The following is a 27500-nucleotide window of genomic DNA, read 5'->3' on the forward strand; positions in this document are numbered from 1 at the left end:
GGTAGTAAACTAGTAAGGTAAGGTAAGTAGTCTGTAAGAAGGACACTTATTATAAAGTGGGAGTCATACTTCCACTTGTTATTGCTGTCTCACCCTTTGTCTTTGATGGGGACAGGAGTGTGTGTGTGTGTGTGTGTGTGGTGTGTGTGGTGTGTGGTGTGTGTGTGGTGTGTGATGTGGTGTGTGATGTGTGGGTGTGTGTGGTGTGTGTGTGTGTGTGTGTGTGTGTGTGTGTGTGTGTGGTGTGTGATGTGATGTGTGGGTGTGTGTGGTGTGTGTGTGTGTGTGTGTGTGTGTGTGTGTGTGTGTGTGGTGTGTGGTGTGTGGTGTGTGGTGTGTGGTGTGTGGTGTGTGGTGTGTGGTGTGTGGTGTGTGGTGTGTGTGGTGTGTGTGTGGTGTGTGGTGTGTGTGTGTGTGTGATGTGTGGGTGTGTGTGGTGTGTGTGTGGTGTGTGATGTGTGGGTGTGTGTGGTGTGTGGTGTGTGTGTGTGGTGTGTGTGTGGTGTGTGATGTGTGGGTGTGTGTGGTGTGTGTGTGTGTGTGTGTGTGTGTGTGTGTGGTGTGTGGTGTGTGGTGTGTGGTGTGTGGTGTGTGTGTGTGTGTGTTTGTGTGTGTGTGTGGTGTGTGGTGTGTGTGTGTGTGTGTGTGGTGTGTGGTGTGTGTGTGTGTGTGTTTGTGTGTGTGTGTGTGTGTGTGTGTGTGTTTATGTGTGTGTGTGTTTGTGTGTGTGTGTGTGTGTGTGTGTGTGTGTGTGTGTGTGTGTGTGTGTGTGTGTGTGTGTGTGTGTGTGTGTGTGTGTGTGTGTGTGTGAGATAGATGCCAAGTGAAAAAGAGTGTGTGTGGTCATGCCAGCAACAGCGGCTGTGTGTGTGTGTGTGTGTTCACATGCCAGTGTGTATGAGTGCATGTTTACTGACACATCAAAAGCTGACAGACACTGGGCTGTGTGTATGTGCACCGAGTGTGTGTGTCTGCACGTGTGTGTGTTTGTGCGCGCTTCACTGTGTATATATGCATGTGTGAGAAAAAGGCAGAGTGTGGTGTGTGGTGTGTGTGTGTGTGTGTGTGTGTGTGTGTGTTTGTGTGTGTGTGTGTGTGTGGTGTGCGTGTGTGTGGTGTGTGTGTGTGTGTGTGTGTGTGTGTGGTGTGCGTGTGTGTGGTGTGTGTGTGTGTGTGTGTGTGTGTGTGTGTTAATGTGGATGCTACTGTCTACCACAATGGGACACAACAAACACTCCACAACACAACAGCAAGAAAGTCCCTCCTGAACATTAAACAGGCAGAGACAAAACAACACTGGACTGGACTGAGACTGCAGGGGAAGTTGGCATGCCTTGACTTTGCTGACCACTCTGTCTCTCATTCAATGTATAGGAATGCTGCTGTAGGAGAGGACATCCTCTGATTTACTGTTAAAGCCAGACTACAGGTGTTGCCAACTAAATACAATCTAGCATTATGGTACCCTAACACTCATCATCCACACTGTATAATGCACTCTAATCCCAACCAACATTTAGAATCCATTGCTCATATTGTTAATGGCTGCAATAAGTACAAAGGACTTTATACTGCACGCCATGACTGCATTGTCGACCTAATTTCTAGTACTGTTAAGGGAGTATTCCCCCCCAATGTGTCAATGTACAAACACTCCCGTATAATGCCAGATTGGTTTAACAGCTCTGATGATGTGTTCTGCAACATCCCTAACACTCCTGATGTTGTTTTCTTGGACAAGGTTAAAAGAGAGGTAGTAGTCCTTGAGGTAGCCTGTGTCTATGACCTCTATATGGACATAGCCTTCCTTGACAAGTTGACCAAATACCAGCCCATTGTTGCTAAGATGAGAGACCTAGGCTATACATGTAAGATGGTAGTATTGATATTTGGAAGCCTGGGGCATGTCCATAAGCTTTCGGTCAGTGGGCTACGACTGGCAGGACTTAGTAAGAGACAATCAAAACAACTAGCAAAGTTCTGCTCTGTATCAGCTGTTATAGGTAGTCTTGCTGTTTGGCGTAGGAGATGTTTCTTGTACCCATGAGTCACTAAGCTGTATTCAACCTCTGAGAAATGTTTGAATCCTTTCTGTACAGAATATGATTAGTGGATTCAAATAAATTATTTAAATGTGTGTGTGTGTGTGTGTGTGTGTGTGTGCGTGCGTGCGTGCGTGCGTGCGTGCGTGCGTGCGTGCGTGCGTGCGTGCGTGCGTGCGTGTGTGGTGTGCGTGTGCGTGTGTGTGTGTAGGGGGGTTGTTGCTGTCTCACCCCTTGTCTTTGGCGTGGACGTCGGCCCCGTGCTGTAGCAGGTACTCCACCACGGCCACCCTGTTGTAGCCGGCGGCAAAGTGCAGAGGGGTGGACTGCCTGCCCTCCACGTCCCTGCAGTTCACATTCTGCAGCGTGCACAGCTTCTGCAGGTGAGAAAACACACACACACACACACACACACACACACACACACACACAGAGACACACAGACACAAAGAATACACGTGTGTGAGACCAGAGGAATCAATAAAAGTTTATGTCTCACACACACACAGAATAAACACATATAAGACCAGAGGAATCAGTAAAAGTGTATGTCTAACACACACACACACACACACACACACACACACACACACACACACACACACACACACACGCACACATATACACCCACAGAGATATACATGTAGCATAAAATACATAAAAGCCACATTATCATACACTTTAGACCTAATCTTCTGCACACACATAACTCACTTTAGACTACAATGGTTATGCATGCATGCAAAGACACCCACACACATACCTGAGCACAGCCACACACACACCCATACACACCTGAGCACACACAAGCACAGCCACACACTACACACCTTTACTACCTCCAGGTCTCCTGACTTAGAAGCTTCCAGAAGCTGCCTTTCGGTGTCTGAGTTCCCAACCAAAGCTCCCTCTGAGAAAAAATGCAAAAAGTTCAACATTTATCACAAAACATGCTAAATCGCACCATGGGCACATACAGGTATATTGTATGTGTTAAGTTTAACTAAAATTGTTGTGAGGACTTGAATGCTGAATCTTGAATGGCATCTGCCATATTAAACAAAGCACATCTAAATGCTTCAGAAACATTGATGGGATTATATGGGGTGTGTTAATCAGACAGTGAAGAGGAGCAATTAGTACAAAAGCCCTGAATTTATCACAGCTGGCAACTGACGAGGATGCTATGAGAAAACGATGATTCTTTTGATCATTTCCCAGTAAGGGCTGCTCTGTGCAAATGTTATATATCTATTTTATATATCACATTTATGACTTCAATACACGTATCAATAAATAAGTCTAATGATTTTCTATTTAGCATTTTCTCCAAGAGAGCATATTCATCAAACTTAGCATTCATTTACACATGTGGGATCCATGGCCATGTTTCGGTATCAATTACCCATGACTGCGACAAGACAGGGTCACAGAGTGTGTTTCCATCCAACTTTTGAATGTGAATTTTGACCATTCGAATAGGAAATCCTGAGTAGGAACGCTTGAAATTTGCATAACATCTTCTAAGTCGAATAAGAAATATTCGCTAGAGGGGATGGATTAACTCCCGATTCGCATAGGGGTATAATGCGACTAAGGCTGATAGAATCTAGTTTATCCACAAATAAATCACAGTTGTTGTTTCCAGTTAAGTTCCCCTGTCAACCCTTAGTTTTGAACCCACAGCTGCTCACAAGTCCCCTCCTGATTAGGAACGTGCCCATTTTTCATTTGCATAGCACAGTGGAGGGACTCGAATTTTCTTGAGGCGAATTTTCATGAATGCGCTTTAAATATTCGAATGAGTTGGATGGCAACCCAGCTCCACACAAACAGAACTGAGGCTGTTGTTTACATACAGTTTCAGGTTTTTCTTAATGTATTTCTGTCGTGGAAAAAGGATGTCTGTTGAGCACTCTCTTCGGCTGGCTGGGAAGTTCAGGCAGGCGGTGTTCTGGTTAGGCAGTGATTACGTAGCCACAACCCCACACAGGTGCTTTCACTGTTCGGATGTTGTGAACCACCCCAACCAGTTTTACCGTGTTATATAGGTCATGGCTTCTTGAGTACAATCACTCCATCAAGGCGTGAGAGACAAGCGCACTGATCCGCTACAGCTTCAGGAGAAACTGATAGGCCTATGGTTGTATTTAACATTACATTTCTAACTTCTCCCTTTGAGATATGAAGGGTTCATTAAAAAAAAAAAAAAAAACAGAATAAATACATAAACACATAGACACTGAACCCTTGAACGTCTGGAAAGAGCAAGTCAGCCTCTAACATTAGAATTTCAGGACTGACTGTTAGGACAGACATCAAGACAGTTCTCCCTTTTCCTTACCTCATTGAGACACAGCTGGTTCAGGTAAGGTGGACAACCTCAGGTTCAGGGACCTTTTATGATGAAGCGCAAATTTATCGTCTAATACACTGGGGACTTGTGAACTTCAAATGCAACAACGAATCCAAACAAATACAGACAAACTTCGGCTGAGTGACGGGAGTGTTTGGGGACAGCTGTGGCGGTGGCGGTGTAGTGGCGGTGGTGGTGCCAGTGAGTAAGGTTCTAGATGCTGGGGAGGTGGGCTGTTAGGAATGTCTGGGCTGAGGAGAAGGGTGTGAAAGGATGCTACTGGTGTGTGTTGGGGGTTAATACTGAGGTGTGGGTGTTACTGACATTAGAAGGAGAGTATTGGGGGTAGCATCGTCACCTTGTGGCACCTCCTGAATATTGCAGTTAATGATGCTATAGGGGCGTATGTGTGTAAGTTACTGATGCTGGAGGTGTGTGTGTGTGTGTGTGTGTGTGTGTGTGTGTGTGTGTGTGTGTGTGTGTGTGTGTGTGTGTGTGTGTGTGGGTGTGTGATCGTCACCTTGTAGCACCTCCTGCACGCTGTGGGAGCCCAGCTGGGAAGGGGAGAACCCCTGCAGAGAGGTCAGGCGGGGGTCACAGCCAGCACTCAACAAGAGCCGACACGTCTGCAGGTGGCCGCAGTGGGCCGCCCGGTGCAACGCCGTCTGGCCCAGGTGATCCACGGCATTTACCTGGACACACACACACACACACACACACACACGCACGCACACACACACACACGCACAGATTTGAATACGATTGAATAGACATGCTTCAGTTGGTAAAGCGAATTTGCATACTGTCAGTGCACCTGCACAGTACGTGTATGTGTGCATGTGTGTGTGTGTGGACACATACATGCACACACACGCACACACACACACACATTTGAGTATGTAAATACAAGTATAAGCATATCTTGGTGGACAACGTGAATTTCCGCACTATAAGTGCATGTGTACAGTTTGTGTGTGTCTCTGTGTGTGTGTTGGTGTGTTTGTGACACTGTTGATTTAGCATGCTAATTCACACATATTGTGTGTGTGTGTGTGTGTGTGTGTGTGTGTGTGTGTCTGTGTGTGTGTCTGAGACACTGTTGATTCAGCATGCTAATTCACACATATTGTGTGTGTGTGTGTGTGTGTGTGTGTGTGTGTGTGTGTGTGTGTGTGTGTGTGAGACACTGTTGATTCAGCATGCTAATTCACACATATCGTGTGTGTGTTAGTGCCATCACACCTCAGCAGCAGGATGAGAGCGGTGCTTACTTTAGCTTCGTGTTTCACCAGCACCTCGATGACGTCGTTATGAGACCTCTCAGCAGCCAGGTGGAGAGCAGTCAGGAAGCTTTAAGACCACACACAAACACACACACACACACACACACACACACACACACACACAAACACACATACACACACACACACACACACACACACGTACACACAACCACACACACACACAATAAAACATATATTTATGTCAAAAGAAATGTATTGACTTGTATTGAAATAAAATAAAACAAATGCATTGAATTTCAGCATAAATATGCATGTGTATACTTTTAAACACAATGAGCCCTATTTTGACAATGAAAACAGCTGGCGGAAAACTGCTTATTCTACTAAAACATTTGTTTTCAAAAGTTAAACCCCTTGAAAGACTTGAGCGTCTGGGAAGAGGTAGTCTAATTTGTACGACTTGAATGAAATGCGAAATCTGCAGTGAACGAATCCACGATGTAAATACACAATAATGACTTTTCCTGTTATTTCTATTCTCATATTGTAGTTCAATTAGAAGGCAGAAGAACACACCAGCGCATTCTCCACAAAAGACCTTTTCGTGGATGTGGCTAGGGTATTTTAAAACAGGTCTGACAGGCTACAATTATGTGTCCATGAATGTATTTGTTTTGAACAACAAAAGAAGCATTACGGTTTATAAAAGCTTGTAAAAGCGATCCTCGAGAACACCGTGCGGAACCCTTGGCGATATTGCCATCTTCTTACATTGCAGTCTTATCTGACGCATTCAGTCTAAAGGGATCGCTCAATGCTATCGGTCGGCTTTCGCTAAGTTGCCCACTTAGTACTTACTACACTTTGGCCACATCTTTACCAGCTGCTCAGATAGGTACTATTACGTATAATAACACTCACAACGAAAAAGTATACTTGTCAGTAGATAGAATAATCAGGATCCAAGCTGAACAGAACAGAAAAACCTAGAAAAACAATCCAACATTGCGGCATTCTTAAGTGTGCCATCTTTCTGTTCTGAATGCAGTCTCAATTATGCTCGGTGGGAAATGCTAATGAAGCTCTTTGCTCCTTTTCAGTACAACAGTGCACACGCTCTGCCACTCCTGCCAGCCGTTCTCGCCGTCAAAATAGGGACCAATTATTTTTTTCTCAAGTCTTCACCATAACAAAATCACCATCAGGAAAAGTCTACATCTATAGTTTATAGATTCCTTTGTAAACAGTCATGTATTTGAGAGGGCTTTCTCCTTGGGAGCTTTGAGGAGAGACAGGTATACACTCACTCTTTTGTCTTTTCGTTCACGCCGGCTCCTCTTCTTAGCAGTAGTTCACAGACCTGTTTTCTTTTGGGGTAGGGTGACGCTGACGCACAGTGCTGTAAATTAAGAGGGAAGAACTCATGAATGATTTACACTGCGACTACACAAACTGGAATGTATGAGGTAAGTCTCGAACCAGCAAAAGTGAGATGTATGTAATACTACTCTAAGTGAATCCAACAGGTCAGACATTTTCCTTTTCCATTAATATTGTTATATTGTAATACTGTATGTTATCACTGATACAGCGTCAGCCTGTGAGTTGGTTACTGCCTATAACACGTGGTGAGTAAGCTGTGGGCTCTTGTAGGGGTGTACCAGGGCGGTTTCGTGGGTCTGGGGGTGTTTAAAGTTGACGGTCTCCAGGGAGAGGTGCTTCTTGAGGTGCGCCATGTCAGCCTCCCGTGCTGCCTGGAGCAGAGCGTGACCCTGGAACTCATCTGAGGAGGGGTGGGGGTGGAGGCGGAGAGGAAGGAGGCCAGATTTATTACATCACAATGTGCACATTAAGATACTGACTTCAAAGTAATTATACTAGGATAATATACTATACATCTAGTCTGTGATGCTACGCGATGCTATACCTCCTTTCCTAACTTGCACTTCCTCTCCCGTCCTCTTCCTTCCTCTACCTCTCCTTATGTTTCCTCTAACGCTATCTCCTCTAACTAGTACTTAACTCGCACTTCCAGTAGTTACATCCCTGCACTTTTTATTTCTTATGTAAAGTAGTATTTACATAGGTCTCTATAGCTCGTAGCTTGATTGTTCTCTCCTTTGTACGTCGCTTTGGATAAAAGCGTCTGCTAAATGACTAAATGTAAATGTAAGCTATTAGATGGATAACACAGAGGGAAGAGTGGCTATGACTCACATGCCAAGCGTTTCTTGAGCTGGGCGGTGGGTGACAGGTCGATGGCACTCCTGTTGTGGCAGTTGAGGAAGGTGGGATCGGCCCCGTAGCTTAGCAACAGGGAACAGACCTCCATGCGGTTCTTGGACGCGGCCTCGTGCAGCGGTGTGAACTGCCACAGGTCCATGGCGTTTACACAGGCCCCATGCTGAGAGAGGGAGAGAGAGAGAGAGAGGGAGAGAGAGAGAGAAAGATAGAGGGAGAGAGAGAGAGACAGAGAGAGAGAGAGAAAAGTAAGACATAGGTGAACGAATACAACTGCCGAGTAACTGCTCTGAAGTAACAAAATACAGAACATTCTCTTACAAACACCCTCACACACTCGTCATCTCAGATCAAAATCTACTCAATGCATCCAATGTGACATTTTTATATTAGCATTTTCTTAATGCTATCATTAACATTACTACTAATGGTTATTGTTACCAATATCACTAGCATTGTGATTTTGAATGTGTGTATACATGCATCGCGCTGTATAAAATAACCCGTGGTATATTACTGTTAGTAAAAGTTTGAGAGAGAAACAGACCTTCACGAGTAACTCTGTCACTTCGTAGTGTCCGTACGAGCAGGCATTATGAAGAGGCACCAGATCACTGAAGGAAAACAAGACTCATTTATCTCTGGCCAGCAGCAGACACACAAATAAATACATTAATACATACACACACACACACACGCACACACACACACACACACACACACACACACACAAATGACCCACTGTCTGAGTTGGCATGACTGCAAACACAGCCTGGTACCCAAGGCTGTTGCGTGAATGGGCACATGACCACACACACGCTGCCTGGTGCCCAAGGCAATTGTTGGCATGACCACAAAGTTTCTCCCTCTGCCTTTTTCTCACCAGTGTTAATTTCGTTGACGAAAACTATGACGAAAAATATTCGTTAACGACCTTTTTCCCGTGACTAAGACGAGACTAAGACGTGACGAAAACGGATCTTTATAAATAAAAACTATGACTACATCTATTTTAACTTTCGTTGACGAGACGAGACGAGACGAAAATGTTGGTGGTTGACTAAGTCACAATTGTTTTTTTTTTCTAAACTTGTATGCACATCATTGGTTGAATGTTGCCCGGTCCTGTATCTATCCCTCCTCCACTCCCTGAGATGGCCAGACATGCAAGTGACGCCCTATGGCTTAACGTTATGATGGCTGAAGTTCAAGCACTCGGTACTGGAAGACAAATAAGAATAGATATCTGGACAGTCTTAAATTATAACTTGACAGAAAATAAAACACAATACACCGCAATAACCAGAGAGAAACCTTGTGGCTTCAAAATAGATGGGAAGAACACAACAAGAGGCACCTGAAAGCGCACAAGACAACCCTGCCATTTATGCCAAGGTAAATTAGCTAGTAACTGTCAATGATAATTAGCTAATGTTAACTAGTTATTCGAATATATTAGCCAACGTTAAGTTAACTTCAAAGGGGCAGTCGAGTGTATAGGTTGTGTCAGCTTGGATAACTAGCTAGTCATTTTCGATTGAAACCTCCCGTTTGGCTTGGCAAATGAGTTCCAAAACTTTTAGCTAGCTAACGTTGGCTAACTATGAGGTAGCATAGCTAAGTTATACTAGCTATCGATAACTAGCTAGTAAACACATTGCAGAATGGACTATAGGACAGGCCACGCATGACATTAATCAAGAAAAAATAAATGAATGTGATTGGTTTACATATCCTTGTCTATTTATGCAATTGTTATTAGCACTACTTTCAACTCTCAAACTATCCGTCTAGCTAAATACTGTATGTTGGTTATCAGATTGCACAGCAATTCATATGGAGGATATGTGGTTGATTTAACTAAGGCCAGGTAGGCATAGTAGTTGTATTGTGTTATCACATCATTTGAATCTTCAAAATCTAGACTTGATATTCTCTTATATTTTAATGATAATACTGTTAATTAAGTATTGCCTTAAAATTATTATTTACATTGAATTAATTGGAATTCAGCTGTAGGCATAGGAGACCTGTATCTTAGAGACTAATTGCATCCACAGTTTACGTACTGCAAGCTTGACTATTATGCAGTTGTAGACACAACACAAGGGGTCCCCGGGCCTGACAAGGGATGGAAAGGAGTTTAATGTGACTATAAGATGGACTTAATTTTTTGTTTAATGTGACTAAAACTAGACTAAAATGTAATGAGACTTCGTCGACTAAAACTAGACTAAAATGTTCTGAGTTTTCGTCGACGAAAACTAGACTAAAACTAAGCAGGATAAAAATGACTAAAAGTGACTAAAACTAATATGCATTTTCGTCTAAAGACTAAGACTAAATCTAAAATAGCTGCCAAAATTAACACTGTAATTCTCACACATGCATATATACACAGTGAAGCGCACACATACACACACACGTGCAGACACACACACTCGGTGCACATACACACAGCCCAGTGTCTGTCAGCTTTTGATGTGTCAGTAAACATGCACTCATACACACTGGCATGTGAACACACACACACACACACAGCCGCTGTTGCTGGCATGACCACACACACTCTTTTTCACTTGGCATCTATCTCACACACACAAACACACACACACAAACAAACAAACACACACACACATAAACACACACACACACACACAAACACAAACACACACACACACAAACAGACACACACACACACACACACACACTCACACACACACACATCTCACCCCTTGTCTTTGGCATGGACATCTGCACCGTGCTGAAGCAGCAGCTGGACTGTCTTCACACGGTTGTAGCCGGCAGCCAGATGCAGCGGAGTCGACTGAAGGAACAAACATCCACCATCCCATTTACAACCACACACATTACATGAAGACACTCAATCACAATTACAGCCACCATGTGGAAGAATGAATGTGTTCTCTACCTTCCTCCCGTCACTGGCATGGCAGTTGACATTCAGAGGCGTTAGCAATGTCATTAGCTTCTCCTCGTTCCCACTCCTGAACAAAAAAGACAAGACGCTAGAGTCAGAGTGGAACCACTGGAAGAACCCAGAACCCTGCTGCTGTTCCTGAATATCTGCAGCACTGTAGGCTTCAGGTTCCAGTCGCGTTCCTTAGGGTTCTTTTGGGCTCTTTTCATCGGTGGTGTAGAACAGTCGCTGTCAATGGGACATATCTATTGGCTCGTGACATTTTAATGGTACAGGTTTTGGTGAGAGACTGTAGACTTGAGGAGACAGATTTGGACAGGGCTGGTTTGAGGGAGACAAATTTTGTTGCGTGGCCATTAATTTACGAGCACATCTGTATCTGGATGGAGCTGCTTTTGGCAGGAACTAATGACACTGGTATGGATGTGGACGGCTCTAATGTTGACTGGACTTCATTCAGTGGCACTGACTGTTGGTGGGTGGCCTTCAGTGTTCTGTTTACCTGGAAGGTCTTACAGGGAAGAACTTTCAAAACCTTCCATTCTATTCAATTCTACTCTACTCAAGTTAATGCTATTCTACTCATGTCTATTCTACATTATACCTAGAAATTCTCTGATTTTACTTTATTCTATTCATATAAATCAACACCCCCTCTCCCATTACACAACAACATGTGTTTGTGTTCTATTCTCAAGTTGCATCGCAGTGGTGCTCCCAGTCACACTATCACTGATGTGACTGATCAGGGCTAACACAAAACATCTGGTCATGTCTAGCAGAGGATGATTTTCTTTAAGAGCATAGAGAAATGTCACAATAATAAAACATTTAAAAACACACCTTGCACTCTCCAGCAGCTCATCCTTTCTGTAGTCACCTAAGTGTGGAAGAGGAAAGGTATATTTAGTTTGTTGCATAACTGCCAGTTCACAGCAACCACTCCCTTGAAATCCTTAAAAAAAATAGCAGAATTCTTCTCACAGCGTTCCTGATGCACCACAGACCTTGTTCAGAGTACGTCAAGAAGATGACACTAACAGAAGCACCGTGTTTTACAGCCTACACGTATATGCACCACGAGAGGGGAAGAAGCAGCACTTGATTGATTGATTGATTTATTTGTGTGTGTGCGTGTGTGTGTGTATGATAGCATCTTGTCTGTGGTGTGAACATCATGGCATGTCACATGTGTGTGTATGCCTGTGTTGGAAATTTCCATCCAAAGGTAGGTGTGTGTGCACATGTACATGCACACACTCTTTTCAGCACAGATATACCAGGTAATCAAGCCTTGACTTGAGTGTGTGAGAGCGACACACTCACTTTCTCACTTTACTTTCTTCCAAAGACACTACATCAGCGGCTCCCAAACTTTTTTATGGCAGACCCCCTCCCCTGACCTTATTATGTAAGTACAAAGTAGGTTATAAACTCATCACCAAATAAGTTAGCTGCAGGCTATATGCTGTAAGAGCACTGCCATACTTAATTTGGCCTGTAGTTATTTGTTTAGGTTTCTCGTTCCATTTTTGTCGCCCTCACTCCGCGCCCCAACCTGAGGGACCTGCCCCACACATTGGGAACCACTGCACTAAATAAATGACATACATGTTTCTGTATGTCTGCAAATGTGTGTGTGTTAGTGTGCAGTGGTGGAAAGTAGCATTTAGTCAATTACTGCGCTTAAGTACAATTTGTACAAGTACAAAGTACTTGTACTTTACTTGAGTGTTTCTATTTTATGGCACTTCATACTTCCACTCCACTACATTTCAGAGGGAAATATTGTACTTTCTACACACAACACAACACTTATTTGACAGCTTTAGTACTTTTAAGATGAAGATTTTACACAATGAATAATACCACAAGCTTTTACAGCCGTTAGGACGTCTTACAAAAAGCAGTGTGTAGTCGGGGTCACATTTCAGATGTCTACGAGTTCCCCCTCTAGACCTCTCACATAGTTTCATTTCAATAATGATTTTCAAATGATTCAATATCTCACCAAAAATCAAAGATTAGAGAAAAAAAAGTAGAAAAAACTGGACACAGGGTGTATCAGGACTTAGTTTTTTCTTTCCTCCTCCCTCATTAATCATCTCACAACCCCTCAGATGTATCTGGTGTCCCTGTGATTAAGACTGTAGTTCAAACTAGCTCCACCTCCAGCAGCTCCAACGGTAACATGTTGCTTACACACTGATGCTTCAGTATTAATAATCTAATGAGGTCATATATAATTATACATCAGTCAGAGGAACCAAACCAGTACTTTTACTTTAATATGTTAACTACATTTCGCTGTTAATACTTATGTACTTTTACTTAAGTAGTCATTTTCATGCAGGAATTTTGCCTGCAATGGAGTATTTTTACATTGCTGTATTGGCACTTGGTCCCTCAAAAAGGACCTAGTATGCTTTTCTGCTATTTCTCTCTCCTTAGTGGGCTATATAGCTTTTGTATGCATGTTAAGTCTGCAAAGTTACAAAGCCCAAAGAACACATTAGATGGAGTAACTCTCTCCCACAGAAACCACTTTTCTCAGCTGCCTGAAAGGCCTAGTTGGATTTCCAGCCCTTTTCCTTGTTACAAGGTGTCTTGTAACACAATCTTTACTGCCTGTCTAGCTAACTAATCAGAACACACTGGGTATTTCAGACGTAGAGTGAATAGAGATGAGAAAAATAAGGTGTTTTTGGAACACTGAAGCATGTAAATCTATTCTAGCGCACCCCCCAAAATGTAATTATGAACATTGAAAATGATCATAAGAGGTCCTCTTTAAGTAAAGGCTCTAATACTTCTTCCACCACTGTTTGTGTGTATCCACCTGTGAGAACAGCTTTAGTGGAGGACTCTGCCAGGTCCAGTGGCGTCCTCCCATCGGAGTTGCGAATGGTCGGTTCAGCCCCATGTTGCAGCAGCACTGGAACATCACATTAGATATGACCAAATAAGAATGCATTAAAAACATTATTCACACAATGTTAAGGATTTAACAGTCAAATCAGTCAACATACTTCACAGTGATCTCTTAATTAGGCTCTAATTGACACTTTCATTCCCACAAATCAAGAGAATGACAGTAAGTCATATAGTAACTGATATTTTGGAGATTCTGACATTTGCGAGGACTAGTGGTCTTACTTATGCACACGTCGATCTTGCCCTTGATGGCGGCTTCGTGGAGCGGGGTGTAGTTCCAGTTGTCTCTGGAGTTGGCGTCCGCTCCGTGGTGGAGGAGTATCTTCACGACCTCGCCGTGACCGAACGAGCAGGCGTTGTGCAGGGAGATGAGACCCCCGTCGTCGCGGGCGTCCACCTCCGCCCTGTTCTGCAGGAGGAACTCCACCACGTCTCTGCGACCAAAACCTGACGGGAGCCAATCAAATCAAAGCAAAGCAAATCAAATCAAATCAAATCAAATCAACAAATAAATCAATTAATTCATGTTATGAATTAATGTAATGAATTCATAAAAATTAATTTAGCCACCTGCACCACAAACCTGATGACAAGCAATATAAACTACAGCTAAACAATATATGTTGTGCTTAATAAAAGCCTATAAACATACGTGTTTACCTTTGAATAAGAAATAACAGTAGACTAAATTGTGATTATATTACAACAATGTTTGCACGAGATGTTGAATGCTGAACTCCATAAAATATGGCTGTAGACTTCAAAGGCATCTTTGTCTGGTTTAGCTTATGAATAATTTAGCCAATATCCTAATTTAAACTGGGTGTTGTTGGCAATTGCTTAGGTAACCCTTTGGTAGGGGACCACTTAGACCACTCAGTAGCCTAGACTAAATAATGGACTTACCTGCAGCAAAGTGGAGAGGGGTGGATTTTCTGCCCGCTGTGTCGCGGCTATTCACGTTCTCCGGATTCACGAGCTTTTTTACTCTCTCCACATCTCCGTTTCGGCAGGCCTCGAACAGCTCCCTGTCGCCTTCCACAGCCGCGGATGTATCCATCACGGGAGATACGGCGCCCCCACCAACGAAGCCCGAGACCCCCGAGAACCGACGGAGAGACATTGAACCCTATGCCCTCAAAATAAGTTGTCCCCGTTAAATGCAAACAGTGAGTTTCCACGCCGGTGTTATGGGGGGCATTGGAAGTGTTGTCCCTCCCAGTTTATCGCCGACATTAGTCTGCCATTGTAGGCTAAGACAACAAATGTTCAGCTGGCGTCTTTCTGCACGTTACACCGCACAAGCACAAGCTGTCAAATCGTTCTGGTTACGGAACAGCAGGGCTGGGGCTTCAGGGAGAGCGCTGTGCTCTTCAATCACTCAACGTGCCATAGTCCCGACGTTCTGTCTTGTGCAGTGCCACCTGCCAAAATATCCAAATGCAATAGGTTCGAATTTAAGAATAGACATATTCAGACAGTTAATTGACAAATGTCTACCAACACTACCGTAGCTTGATTATCTTCTCCGTTGAATCTTGTCTTCCTCCCCAGCCTACAAACAGAACGGACTACTGTTCTAAACAGAAATATAGCGGCCTCTAGAGGACACACAGAGGAGGGAGCAATACAATCCGTGATTTTCTTTCTCAAATGTATACCGGTAGTTTACTGGTATGACCATTAAAACAATTGGTGACCAATCTAACATTTTGACAACATTAAAAGGCATCATAATATAAGCACATTATGCTTTATGTCGGCTGTTCTTTAGTCTTTCCGCACATACACTTCACCATGATCAATATACTTCAACCCAGCAGGTGGCGGTAATTCACAAACAGCTGGTCTTGCAACTTCCCAAACACCATAGAGAAACCTCGAAAGGAAGCTTTACTTGCGGGCAAAAATGGAGCTCTCGCTAAAGGTATGTGGAGTTCAGGTACACGGAAAACTAGTTGTGTGTATGTCTGTCCCTGTGTGTGTGCATTACTCTGATAACTTTGCATGTAAGAATGTATCTGTTCATTTCCACCAGGTTTTAACATCCTATGTGGGAATGACCAAACCCACAATGATTAAAGTGGGTAACTCTTACAAGTGCACACTATGCAAGAAGGCAGGGGACTACGCATCTCTTGTGCCCCACATTCAGACCCATTCAAGAAACGTCCTCACGTATAAAGGTAAGATCGTTGTTTATTGACATAAGCGAATGTATAAAGAAAGACAAACCCGTGAGATCGGTTGAACTGAGAAGAAGAAAAAACAGTCTGCAGGCTTAGGCTATTAGGCAGACGTATCACACGGACCTGTCACATGTTAACCGGATACGTACCAGATTAAGGATACTTCCTATTGTAATGACCGTTAGAAAGCTAGCAATTCTATGCCTTGATTATTCATTTTAGAAGCCAGCCTGCACTATTTGCGCCATATATGTCGACCTAATTTGTTTTCTGTCTTATGGTTTTCAGGAATACAAATTTACAAATGTGGTTTGGAATGCAGTGACGTTCCACACTACCACTGTTGCTTTTGTAACAAAAATGTCGGCAATAAAAACTTATTCGTAAGGCACCTGAAAAGATGTGAGGAATATTGCGCTCATAACGTGGTGCCCAAACAGACTTGTTCTGGTGAACACAACACTGCCCAGACCACAGTTAACGACCAGGTCTCTTCGTCTCAGCAATCCGCTAAAGCCTCTTCCATGGGCACTTCAACAACACACATTGTGTTGCAGACCATATCCGGACCCTCGCTGCTGCAAACCGTAACTACGCCTGTCAGGTTGCAAGGCACAGCCGCCCCTTTGTGGCTACAAACGACACGTTTGCCTCTGCAAAACTCAACAGCGACTCCCCTGCTGCTTCAGACCACAACAACAACAACGACATCCTCGGCTAAGCAAACCTCAACAGCTAGGTCCTCACTTCAGGACACGTCGACAACTACATTCACTCTTCAGAAAACCCCAACAAGCACATCCTCACAGGATGAAGTACCAACAACCACATCATCTCCACCGCAAACCCCAACAACCACAGTCTCTGAACTGCAAACCCCAACCACTGCCCCTCTGGAGCTGGAAACCCTAACAAACACATCTTCTCTACTGCAAACCCCAATAACCACATCCTCCCTCCAGCAAACCAACACAACCACACCGCCTCTGCCGCAAAACACAGCGTCACCACTCTCACCGCTGCAATCCACAACCGCACCATCGTGGCAGCAATCCACGGTCACAACTTCCTCTTCAGAGTTAACTCCAACAGCTACACCCTCTGAACTAGAGACATCATTGGCCGATTCCACACCCTCTGAATCTAACCTGCTGCAAACCACACTCCCAGCTTCCCCGTCATTCTCGACAGTAACTAGAACGTCCATGGCACCTCACCCAGAAGCAATATCCCCCTCGTCGCCGTCACAAAGCTCATCTCCACCTGGGTCCAAAGAGCAAAGGCCAAGAATTAAATGTCCGCACTGTCCCATGGTTCTCTTTAAACGCAATCTGAAGGTCCACATAGCCCGACACCACAAGGACATACCAGCGGACCCCAAAGTCAGGTTTCACCTCAGGAGTGTTTGCGTGGACGCTAAGAACGGGATTCTGGCGGTCCAGAGACACGCTCACGGCTTCCTGGCACCGGTGCACGCCCAGAGGAAGGTCTACGGCGGCCAGGTGGTCCGCTGCGACTTGAAAGAGTGCCAGCAGTACCAGCAGATGGCCCAGCGCCACGGACTGACCGTCAGCCACTGTCAACACACCCGCTCCCTGGAGTACTGCACGGAAACGGCAGCCGATGAGTCCCTGGAACCGGAAGTCCTCGACGAAATGGTCACCCTCAAGTTCTTCAGTGAAGCCAAGCGGGCGATGTGCCTGAGGAGGCAGAAGATGGCCCAGGCTGCAAAGGTACCCTTCGCCGTGCTCGTGGATCTCGGCGGGTCACCGCGACAGATGTTCGTGTCCGTCCACGAGCCCAAAACAAACAATTTCAGCTGTCTGGGAAGGGTGATGGTAAGCTACAACATAGATCGGAATGCGTGGCACTGTCCATGCACAAAGCCACACATGTCTTGTCTCCATAAAAACATTGCAAAATGGCACATCTTTCAGACAAACCGGGACTTATTCAAGACTTCGGCGTCTTCCTCCAGGGACACATCTGGGTCATGGAACATGGAATATACCAATGGCAACAGTGCTTACTCAGCCAACAGTGACATCAAACGGAGTGTTGAATACATTTATGATCATAAAAGAATCCCAGCAGATCTGCCAGAGGACGTGACCAATACGGTGTTTGAATTCCCTTCGCATTTGTTTCCGGTTGAGACGACGTGTGGCGTTTGTCCGCACAGCCCCGGCCTTGAAGATGCAGAGAATGTGACAGACCAAGGCAGGATTGTCACCATGATAGGCGTGGCTGACAGTAAGTGGATCTTTTTTTCTGGCAACACTTTACCTGAACCCTCTGTCATGAGAGTGACATATCACTGTCATAAACATGTCGTAGCAGATGTCATATCCTGTCATCTTGACAGTGCATACCATTATCAGCCAATATAATGACTGTTCATAAGCCTTTATGGCACACAGAATACTTCAAAAATCAGTCAAACATTTTCAAATACATGACACTTACTTACATTACTTACATAATGTGTATGGCATGATTATGTCTGTCTTACCTTAACCGAGGGTTAAAATGGTTTTGTTCATTTTTGAAGTTAACATTTTAAAAAGCATGACACTTACTGAGAACTTATCAAATACTTAAATGCATATCACTATACACTGACACTCATAACATGACAACATAACACGATATACCATCAACCATAATGTGTATGGCATGGTTATCTCTCTTGTGACCGAGAGTCAAACGGTTTTAGTAATTTTTGAAGATGACATTTAAAAAAATAACACTAGCAGGTTTTGAATGGCTTAACTGTGCTCTGTGCCACAGATGTATCCACCTACATCAGGCGTTGTCCAGACTGTCAGATGCTCTACAGATACCAGGAGTGGCAGGACGGCCTCCACAACTTCGACAATCACCTCATCCTGAGCATAGAACTCTGTCTCTATCTCAGACATAGTTTACAGGTGCACTTCTTTCTTGTTCTCTGTAGAGATGGGACCGATCCGATCCCATATCGCTATCGGTTGCTGATACTGACACGATGCATTAATTGGATATCGGACTCACATTACTGATCCACGGTACTGATCCATGGCATGGCCTTGCTGTGGCCCACACTTCCTGACACACACCACCCTAACGCAGCAGCGGTATTTCAATCAGTGACAGAACTGCTGTCAGTAAATATGTAGTTTAAACAACCACAACACACGACAGCTTGCAGTCAACTTTTTTTTTTTTACCAACTATCCTAGCGAACAGCGAGTTGCCCACTGGTTCAGCTTCACAGCCAATTCCACAGTTGGCTGTAGAATCACACACGTCACTCACACATTCTGCTTACTGGCTCCAGTCCTGGGCCTGTGTGGAAGCGTGTGCTGCTTTGGGGCTAGAACATTATCCACTCTCCTGGGACAGTCGAAAGGTTATTGTTTGGAATGGGGTTGGTGGTAATGTATGTATGTGTTATGTATGATTTATGACATATGCTGTATGTCATTTCATGACCTTACGGGAGAAAATGTGTGTGGTTATTTGTATGTGCTGTGGTGTAATTCTGTGCATTATATTATGTGTCTTATATGGGGCTATAGCTGTTTAAAAAACTTTGGCCACTTAAGTGTCACCGTCCCTTAAGTGGGGAAGGGGGTTGAAAAGTCCCAATCTCACATTTGGTGTCATATCAGTATGGTTTCAGTATCAGCAGATATCCAAATTCAGGTATTAGAACCGGATGGGATCTGAAAAAGAAGTGGATCGGTGCGTCTGTAGTTGTTTAGTTACCTCCTTATTTGAACCCTCCATCAAAAAAAGATTGACAAGACTGTGACATGAAAAAAACAGACATGTTATTACCCAGCCATTGACATGTTAATAACGTGGTTTTGTTAGTCGTGTGATGGTAGGTTTCAAATAGTGTTACCATTCTTTAAACAATATTTTGTGCATATTCCTTCCCTTCTATATATTTACTCAACTGTTCCTCTCTTCACCCAACAGAACCACATCCCAGTAACCAGAGCCGTCAGGACACTGGAAAGCTTACGGAGGATCCAGTTCCCACCCACTGAAGCCCTCCTCAACGCGTACTCCCACTTTGAGGCGATGACCAGCTCAGATGACATGTACTCCTGTGCCAGTTATGGCAGCCAGAGCAGCCCCGCTATCATCATGGATCTCCACAGGAAGGCTTTTCTGACCCTCCACTGGAGCTCATAGGAGTGTGTCTGTGTCTGTGTCTGTCTGTGTGTGTGTGTGTGTGTGTTTGAGAGTGTGTGTGTGTGTGTGTGTGTGTGTTACCAAAGTGAATACATACGTGCGCTACATGGTACTTCAATGCTCTCATGGTTCTCAATGTTAAAGCCACAACAGGCAGCTTCTTCCACACACACAGTTATTTTATCCATTCTTCCTGGCTCTTCCTAATCTCACGCACTACATATTCCTTTATGACACGTGGTGGTGCAGTGACGCATGATGCGCCTTTGACAAATAAGTTTGGACCAATTAGATCCTAAGGAGACCAAGATAGATGAGGAGGGACACAAAGAGGGTACCCAAAAAAGGAAAAGGAAATTAACAATCTTGCCTGATATCGTGGCTGATGCAGATACCTAGCCGTAGTCAGTGCCTTTTTATCTGTGTGTTTTTTGGGTGTAGCAGCAGCCAAGATTGTTAATAAGTCACATTGTGCACCTTGGACACACAGAAGCTCCCTTTTAATGTTTAGCATAGAGAGGGCAGACATATTCTTAGGGGTCCGGAAAGAGTTTTGGGCCTGAGCATTTCACTAGACTGCAGCTGTTCCGTGTGCTTTTGATCTATCGTTCCAACTGATTGTTTAAGAACTTTAGTTTTTTCATACTACCTCAAGAGTTGAGAAAAAAATGCTTTTATCTATGAAGGTATTGTGGTTTTGTGACTGACAGATATAGATATATCTGAAATGCTATTATTATGACAATTTAGACTAGATGTTTGTCAACGCATATGCATATTTATGTGTTCATACATTTTGAACCATTTGAAAACATTTTTGATAATGTTTTTCTGAAAGTTGAAAAGGAACCTGGTATGCAGCTGTTACGTCTAGTAACTGTTCCCCAGTAAACTTTTAAATGTTACTTTGATAATATCAGCTTTCTTAAATGACAATCATTGAGGATGAAGTTAATTCAAGATAATTCTTGTATATATGAATGAAAGAAGGATTTGCATACAAATGTATTCTTAAACATTGAAGTTTATTAGTTTGTAGGAAGTTTGGATACAGTACTTTCTGTTTGCACTTAAAAAACAAGCATCTGCTAGAGTCTATAGCATAGGCCCACTTACCACACATTTCTCAATCACACATTACACATTTCATTTTAGGGGACGTGAACATATCCCTTCTAAATATTTCATGATTCTTTCCCATGTGCTGGCACTTTCGTAATTAAAGAACTATTTTGATCAATGTCTTGCAATTGTTGTTAAAAAAAAACCTGGCAACAAACTGGACTTTGTTGTGTTCTGAGACCACAGATAAACCCAGATAAAACATACTTACAAACTACTGTGACAGACCGTCATATCAGTACCTATAGAGTACACAGCTAACCACCATGACAAATAATGATGTCATTCCCTGAGTATTACCTGAAAAAATTACCCCAAATAAAATAAAAAAATACTAAATTTACCTGACTGGGAAAATTAACGTTAAATTGACGTGCAGGAATACTGACAGAATATGGCTTCTGTCTTGACATGTCAGTCATGTCAATGTTGTGGTGAAGGGTAAGGGGTTCCCTAAATTCCAAAACACCACTATAGTCTTTAAGATCATGTATACCTATAAACTATGCCTGAGACAGTTCTTTGCTAATGAATGACTGTTAAAGTAGTATTGAGTTCTTGAATTCTTCCAATTGCTATGTGCGTTAATAAAACTGCAAGAGGCAACCTATTGGGATAGATCTGTTCTCAGAAGGCAGTGGCTTAGACAGTGACACCTAAGGTGACCTTATTGGTAGTTGGAACATTTGTTTCGTCTATGCCGATTCTTATCCGAGTCAGTTCAGCTTAGTTTCAGCAGATATACATGCAGTGTTCTGCACTTGTGGACATGAGTGTCTTTACATGGGTGGTGGGGGTGGAGGTGGTGGTGGTGGTGGAGGAGGTGGGGGGACAGAATTGCCTGTGGAACCAAGTGGTGGTGGAGGAGGTGGGGGGACAGAATTACCTGTTGCACCAAAAGGTGGTGGTGGAGGAGGTGGGGGGACAGAATTACCTGTTGCACCAAAAGGTGGTGGTGGAGGAGGTGGGGGAACAGAATTACTTGAAGCCCCAAACGCAGCAGGAGGAGGAAGAGGTGGTGGTGGTGGTGGTGGTGGTGGTGGCACATTGCCTCCAGAAGCATTAGGTGGAGGAGGTGGTGGAGGAGGAACATTGGCACCCATGTTACCGTGAGGAGGAGGAGGAGGAGGAGGAGGAGGTGGAGAAACAGCAGTGGAGCTGGCGGGTGGAGGAGGTGGGCAAGAGGACCCAGGGGCAGATGAGGCTTCCTGGGGCTTCCAGGTTGGCACAGATGGAGGAGCAACAGCAATGCCATAGGCAGCCCTGCACAGTCACAAAGGGTATACATTTATATATAGGTTCACAAAGGGTATACATTTATATATAGGGAAACGCATAGAAAAATCTGCTCTCATATGCAAATATAATACTTTTGGACACATATAAACACACAAAATGTACTAGGTACCCCCCCCCCCCCCCCCCCAATATGCAATGCAAATGCAATAACTGTATTTGTGTCCAGAATCTCATGTCTTCTGGAACCATTTCCTGCCAACATCAGTAGGCACCCTGCACATTTTCATTATGAGGTTGTGCAAAACACAGCACCACAATAAGTGTGATAGAGATTATGACCACAGCACCAAACAGTACCTGAGAGCCGGATCAGCAGGCTCAGTCTCGGTAGGGCCGGGATTCTCAGGCACAGAGCCCACTTTCTCCGCCTGTTTCACGCCATTCTAAGGGACCAACAGAAAAAACCCACTATAATGTAAACGCAAACAAACAACTCCACACTACAAAGGTGTTCACTTATTCCTAGCTACACATTAAAGCTAAAGTAAATAGAATTGCAGAAATGCTTGGATAATCACTGGACCACAACACAATGGTAAGGTGGAAATCTGGGCAGATGTAATGGTGTGGGCACAATGAGAAGGGTTCCTAAAGAGACAAGTCAGAGAAGAGACTAGTCCAGTCAATACCCTGTAGTATTTCACCAAATAGTGATGAACAAGGAACAACATACTGTCAGCTTTTATTGTGTTTTTTTTTTTTTAAACCATTTTCGACTGAGATTGTGTAAGTTAGTGAAACCAGAAACAGCAAGTTCCTTACCCAGAGTCCGTGCCCCATAGAATCCAGGATGCTGAAGGATATCGGGGTGCGTTTGTACTCAGGCACTGCCACCGGGAACTCGGGGGGAGTAATTCGTTTGACACGGGGTATTTTGGCCTCCACCGTGAGCCGGCCAATCTCCCGCCGTGCCACCTTCTCCTTGTGCATGGCCACCGACTGTATGAGAGGTGACGTGATCCTTTAGTACACACTCATAAAGTCATCTCTCTGGGAAAAGCTACAGGTTCTTCACAGAACTACTACAATTGCTGTGAAGCATGTGGTCAAAGCACTTGTCTTTAAGGACTTTAAAGAACATTTCTTCCCGAAAGAACTATAAAAAGACCTCAAACAGGGCCTAGGCTTGGTAACAGGTGAGTCACAGCACAATCAAGTTCATATGGCCAAACTCCAACAGAGTAAACACGTCAATGTGTCTGTCTTGCGTACATTTACCATACCATAGATTTGGGAACATGTGAGAAAATATGGATAAAATGGGTGAAAAAAACTATGTGAATTCAAAGTGAGTTTTTGATGTGAGTGAATACCCTGGCACTTCACCATACGTCCTTTTGCAGAGGACAATATCTTGTCGCTGATGTAGGTGGTGTTGATCACCTGAGTGAGGACATGGACACAGGACTCCATTTTCTTGAGCTGAGTGACCTGAGTGTCCAACAGCCGGAGCACGTCACGGGCCAGGCGGTTGATCTGATAGGCCACGCTGGCTAGCGCTTGGTTGGTGTAGGCCTTGGACTCCTCCAGCACGTTACATGTGTCTTCCACCTGGGACAGGAAACCAGTGTTTCATCAGGAGTCAGGAGAGTCAAAATGCTATTACTAAACTTTACCTCAGGGTACTCAGAAGGTGCACCATCCATAAACATGTTATGTCAGGCTTAAAATGACCATGGCTGTTGGGTACCAGGTATTACAGCAGCTATCAGGCCGTGTACGGGGTCCAACACTCCCAGCTCAGACCCCTTGAGTTTGAGGCCTTATGAGTGTAAAGCACTTTTACATGGTGCCTTTTCTTTTTCTTTTCTGCTATCAATGTGCTGTCAACTCTATAGAACTGAAGTCTAACTCTAGGCCAGATTTAGACTTACGGAGCCAATGATATATTCCATACAAGTACATGTCTGGCCACAGCAGTATAGGAATTGTGTTAAAACAGCTTTGGCAGTGAAAATGAAAGTGCAATTGTGCTTCACTAACACTGGATGCCTATGGGCGTAGCCTTGTCATCATCACCCTCCACTATCAAAAATGTCAGTTGGTTACCCTGTGTCTACTCTCAGAATGAAGTGACAAAGTGACGTGTGGACTCAGGCGGCCAGGAAAAATGACATTGCCCCGGTAATGTTTTCTTTTTGAGTTTAAGATGAGAAAAGGGAGATTAACAAGTTGGGATCAGTTCTCTTCTTAGAGCAGAGCATACCACAGAGAGGCTACTCAGCTCCCCCCCATCACACACCCTGTTCAGGCTTGCACTGACACACACACACACACACACACACACAGGCAAAGAGAAAAACAGCACCCTGTGGGCCCTCTTACGGAGAGGTGTGTCTACTTGAGAACAGACACTACAGTATGTTCTTCTGAATATGAAAATAGGAGGTCATAATTTTAATAATTATTGTAATAATCATTTAAATAATCAGTATTATTTTTAAATAATGTCTTTTTCTATGTTTAAACGTGTTACACAAACATGCGTGTACCAGTAAGAGCAACAAATATGTTGCGAGCGTCAAGTGAGGGGAGGTAATGCAATGAGGTTGTTTACGCATTCAAGTAATAGCCTTATTTAACAAAAAACGGGAACGAGTTAGGAGAAACGTCTCAGCTTACCTTATGATAATTGTTCTCGCAGTATTCGGCCACTTTTAAAAGATTTTCGTAATTATCGAGAAGAGCCTTCCTAGCAGCTGGAGCCTCCTGAAAAATCTTGTTTATGCTCTCCGAACAACCCTCGTCCTTCATTTTGGCAGTTTATTTGCTCCAAAGTTGACTACACTGTCTCTTCAGGGCTTTGTTTCACCACCGAGAGAGAAACAACATCTGGCTAAGCGCAGGGTCTATCGGCCATTCAAATCTGCTAGAAGGAAGGCGCTTGAGAAATACTGTTAAGACAAGTGTCGACATGAAGCTAAGCCGTCCTGCGCCAATTAACAGGTGAAGTTTTCCTCTCCCTCCCCCACAGTCCGAAATGTAACATTTTAAGACAGACGCAGCATGTAGTTTTGAAACAACTTTTGTGAACAACTATTTTGTTTAGGAGGAGGAGGAGGAGGAGGAGGAATTGTAAAATGTTGCAATGTTGTGGAAAAGAGTGTCCTGTCAAAGGTTACCAATGGCCGCAGTACCACCTGTTAACCATACGAGGGCGAACTGAAACAACTCAAGACCAAATATGTTGAACCAAAGAATTGTGTGGTTTTTTTTTTTGCTGGACAGAGTTTTTTTTGCGCCCCCTTCTATATCTCCAACCAATATTTTGCCATAAAAAAAAAAAAATCTAACATTAGGGTAAAATGAGCCAAAAATCGACAACGGAAGGGGTACGTACGTCCTTAGTGTTGTCAGAACATGCTAGCACAGTGAGGCGTTTGGTTAGAGTGTGTGTGTGTTCAAGAAACTTTGAAGAACAAAATAATGAAGAGGCAAAAGCCATCCGGGGCGCAATTTAAGAAGAAAAGAAAGGAAGAAGAAGAGAAACGTGCTAAAGACAAAGGTAAATCCTTAAATCCTGTTCTAGCCTAGAATCAATTCCAGATAAGAAAACGTTCACGAATGCGTGAATTGCCCCCAAAGAAGAAAAGATGTACCTTATCATTGAAAGTTGTCCTACTCCCTGTCACATAGTTCTTTAAGGATTTTACAGAGGCGGGTATATAAAAAATGATATGTCCATTTATTCTACATTATACAAAAAAAGACATGATTAAAATAGGGGCGCACATATAAAGCCAATAGCCAGTGCAACAACACTACACATATCTTACTCGTTGCATAGCACACCCATTAAGGAAGCCAAACACGGCAACTTGTCAACAAGTGAGGAATACTGGTAAAAATCCAAGTGTTGTATTGTCAACTTTAGCGAATGTATTGTATGTAATCGTGACGTTCCTTATTGTCATTGTCATTCAGTCGAAACATCAGTTCAAGTTCAGCTGTACCGCAATTTGCGTAATTTTGCGTCATAAAAAATAGAGTAATCACATTTGGACAGCTTTAGTTTTTGTGGAGCGAGCTAGCCAGTTTAATTAGACATGATTCAACTAATCAAGAGCTATGCATCTTGGAATAAAAAAATGTCAGGCTGTCCAAATACACCAAATACGCCAGGAGTGAAGCTCGCCTAGAGCGCCAAATGTGCTAGGGCCGCCCCTGCGCACGAGTACTATATTGCTTTTATAAAACAATTTTATAGTCAACCAATTAACCATTTAAACACGAAGTTATTGATTAAAAAATGTTTATTTTGCCATTGTTTCTCCGCAACAAAAAAATAGTTCCATTGTCAACGTCTTTTGGAATTATAAGAACTTTGAATTAACGGTTATCCCTTAATTGTATCCACGTGCTATAGAATGTTTCATTGCGGTGTGATTTATTATTAGCTGTAAAAAGTCCGAGTTGGGATGTCCTGGGATATTCCAACTCATGGAACGTCTCTCGTCCAATCAGAAACAGCTAAATAATTCAATAGAACCCAATTGAACTGGTTCCTCCATTGGCTGTCAAGCTAACGCTGCTACATTGTCACACCCGGCCGCCCCTTTGTATTAACTTAAAAACGAATCAATCATAAGGACTGCCCTAATCCTAAAGTGCACCAAAATGTGTGTTGGCACCTGAATAATATTAATTCAATTGAAGATATGGGCTGGGTTAAGCTACTAAAAATTATTTTAACACGCTATTTAAATGAAATAACATCAAAAGGATGCGATACAGAAAAGTTATAAAAACCCACATTAAAATTAGAGTGCTTAGAATAGCCCAATTAGCATCAGAACTACAGAAATACTCAAAGCGAAAGAGTAAAGTGTGGGTAAATTAACAGCTCTTCATTCACACATTTGAGAGTGTTTGAAAACAATAAATTCATCTTTGCTCTGCACACTTCTCAATCTGCAGGGTTTATGAATCTGCAGTTCACCTCACCAT

General features: G+C 43.5%; 3 protein-coding genes across 6 annotated transcripts in view; 1 reads left to right on the top strand and 2 right to left on the bottom strand.

Annotated features, from left to right (window-relative positions):
- LOC105891179 (poly [ADP-ribose] polymerase tankyrase-2) overlaps positions 1 to 15372 on the bottom strand; it is a 29211-nt gene extending 13839 nt beyond the window's left edge. For 2 of the 3 annotated variants that reach the window (XM_031560843.2, XM_031560841.2), the window contains exons 1-14: positions 14665 to 15372; positions 13981 to 14205; positions 13664 to 13759; positions 11668 to 11704; positions 10816 to 10891; positions 10616 to 10710; positions 8431 to 8497; positions 7860 to 8046; positions 7304 to 7425; positions 6950 to 7041; positions 5670 to 5748; positions 4919 to 5090; positions 2873 to 2952; positions 2274 to 2419 (exon numbers count right to left, since the gene is read on the bottom strand). In XM_031560843.2, the coding sequence (XP_031416703.1) occupies positions 2274 to 2419; positions 2873 to 2952; positions 4919 to 5090; positions 5670 to 5748; positions 6950 to 7041; positions 7304 to 7425; positions 7860 to 8046; positions 8431 to 8497; positions 10616 to 10710; positions 10816 to 10891; positions 11668 to 11704; positions 13664 to 13759; positions 13981 to 14205; positions 14665 to 14881 (1691 nt within the window). In that variant the 5' untranslated portion in view covers positions 14882 to 15372. The remainder of the gene's footprint in view (positions 1 to 2273; positions 2420 to 2872; positions 2953 to 4918; positions 5091 to 5669; positions 5749 to 6949; positions 7042 to 7303; positions 7426 to 7859; positions 8047 to 8430; positions 8498 to 10615; positions 10711 to 10815; positions 10892 to 11667; positions 11705 to 13663; positions 13760 to 13980; positions 14206 to 14664) is intronic. The other variant, XM_031560842.2, reaches the window with a different exon arrangement.
- Positions 15373 to 15597: 225 nt separating this feature from the next.
- LOC116218625 lies at positions 15598 to 21372 on the top strand. 2 transcript variants are annotated; one of them, XM_031560845.2, is made up of 5 exons: positions 15598 to 15685; positions 15797 to 15944; positions 16236 to 18200; positions 18738 to 18877; positions 19914 to 21372. In XM_031560845.2, the coding sequence occupies exons 1-5, from the start codon at positions 15668 to 15670 to the stop codon at positions 20130 to 20132; spliced, it is 2490 nt and encodes an 829-aa protein (XP_031416705.1). In that variant the 5' UTR covers positions 15598 to 15667; the 3' UTR covers positions 20133 to 21372. The 2 variants fall into 2 exon arrangements, with proteins under 2 accessions (XP_031416705.1, XP_031416704.1); XM_031560844.2 differs by having other exon boundaries at positions 15646 to 15944.
- Positions 21139 to 25650, bottom strand: abi3b (ABI family, member 3b). The gene is made up of 5 exons (XM_031560846.2): positions 25176 to 25650; positions 23937 to 24104; positions 23316 to 23492; positions 22851 to 22936; positions 21139 to 22517 (listed from the first exon to the last, which is right to left on the bottom strand). The coding sequence occupies exons 1-5, from the start codon at positions 25305 to 25307 to the stop codon at positions 22034 to 22036; spliced, it is 1047 nt and encodes a 348-aa protein (XP_031416706.1). The 5' UTR covers positions 25308 to 25650; the 3' UTR covers positions 21139 to 22033.
- Positions 25651 to 27500: the final 1850 nt, after the last annotated feature.

Source organism: Clupea harengus, chromosome 23 (genome assembly GCF_900700415.2).
Source record: "Clupea harengus chromosome 23, Ch_v2.0.2, whole genome shotgun sequence".
Taxonomy (NCBI): domain Eukaryota; kingdom Metazoa; phylum Chordata; class Actinopteri; order Clupeiformes; family Clupeidae; genus Clupea; species Clupea harengus.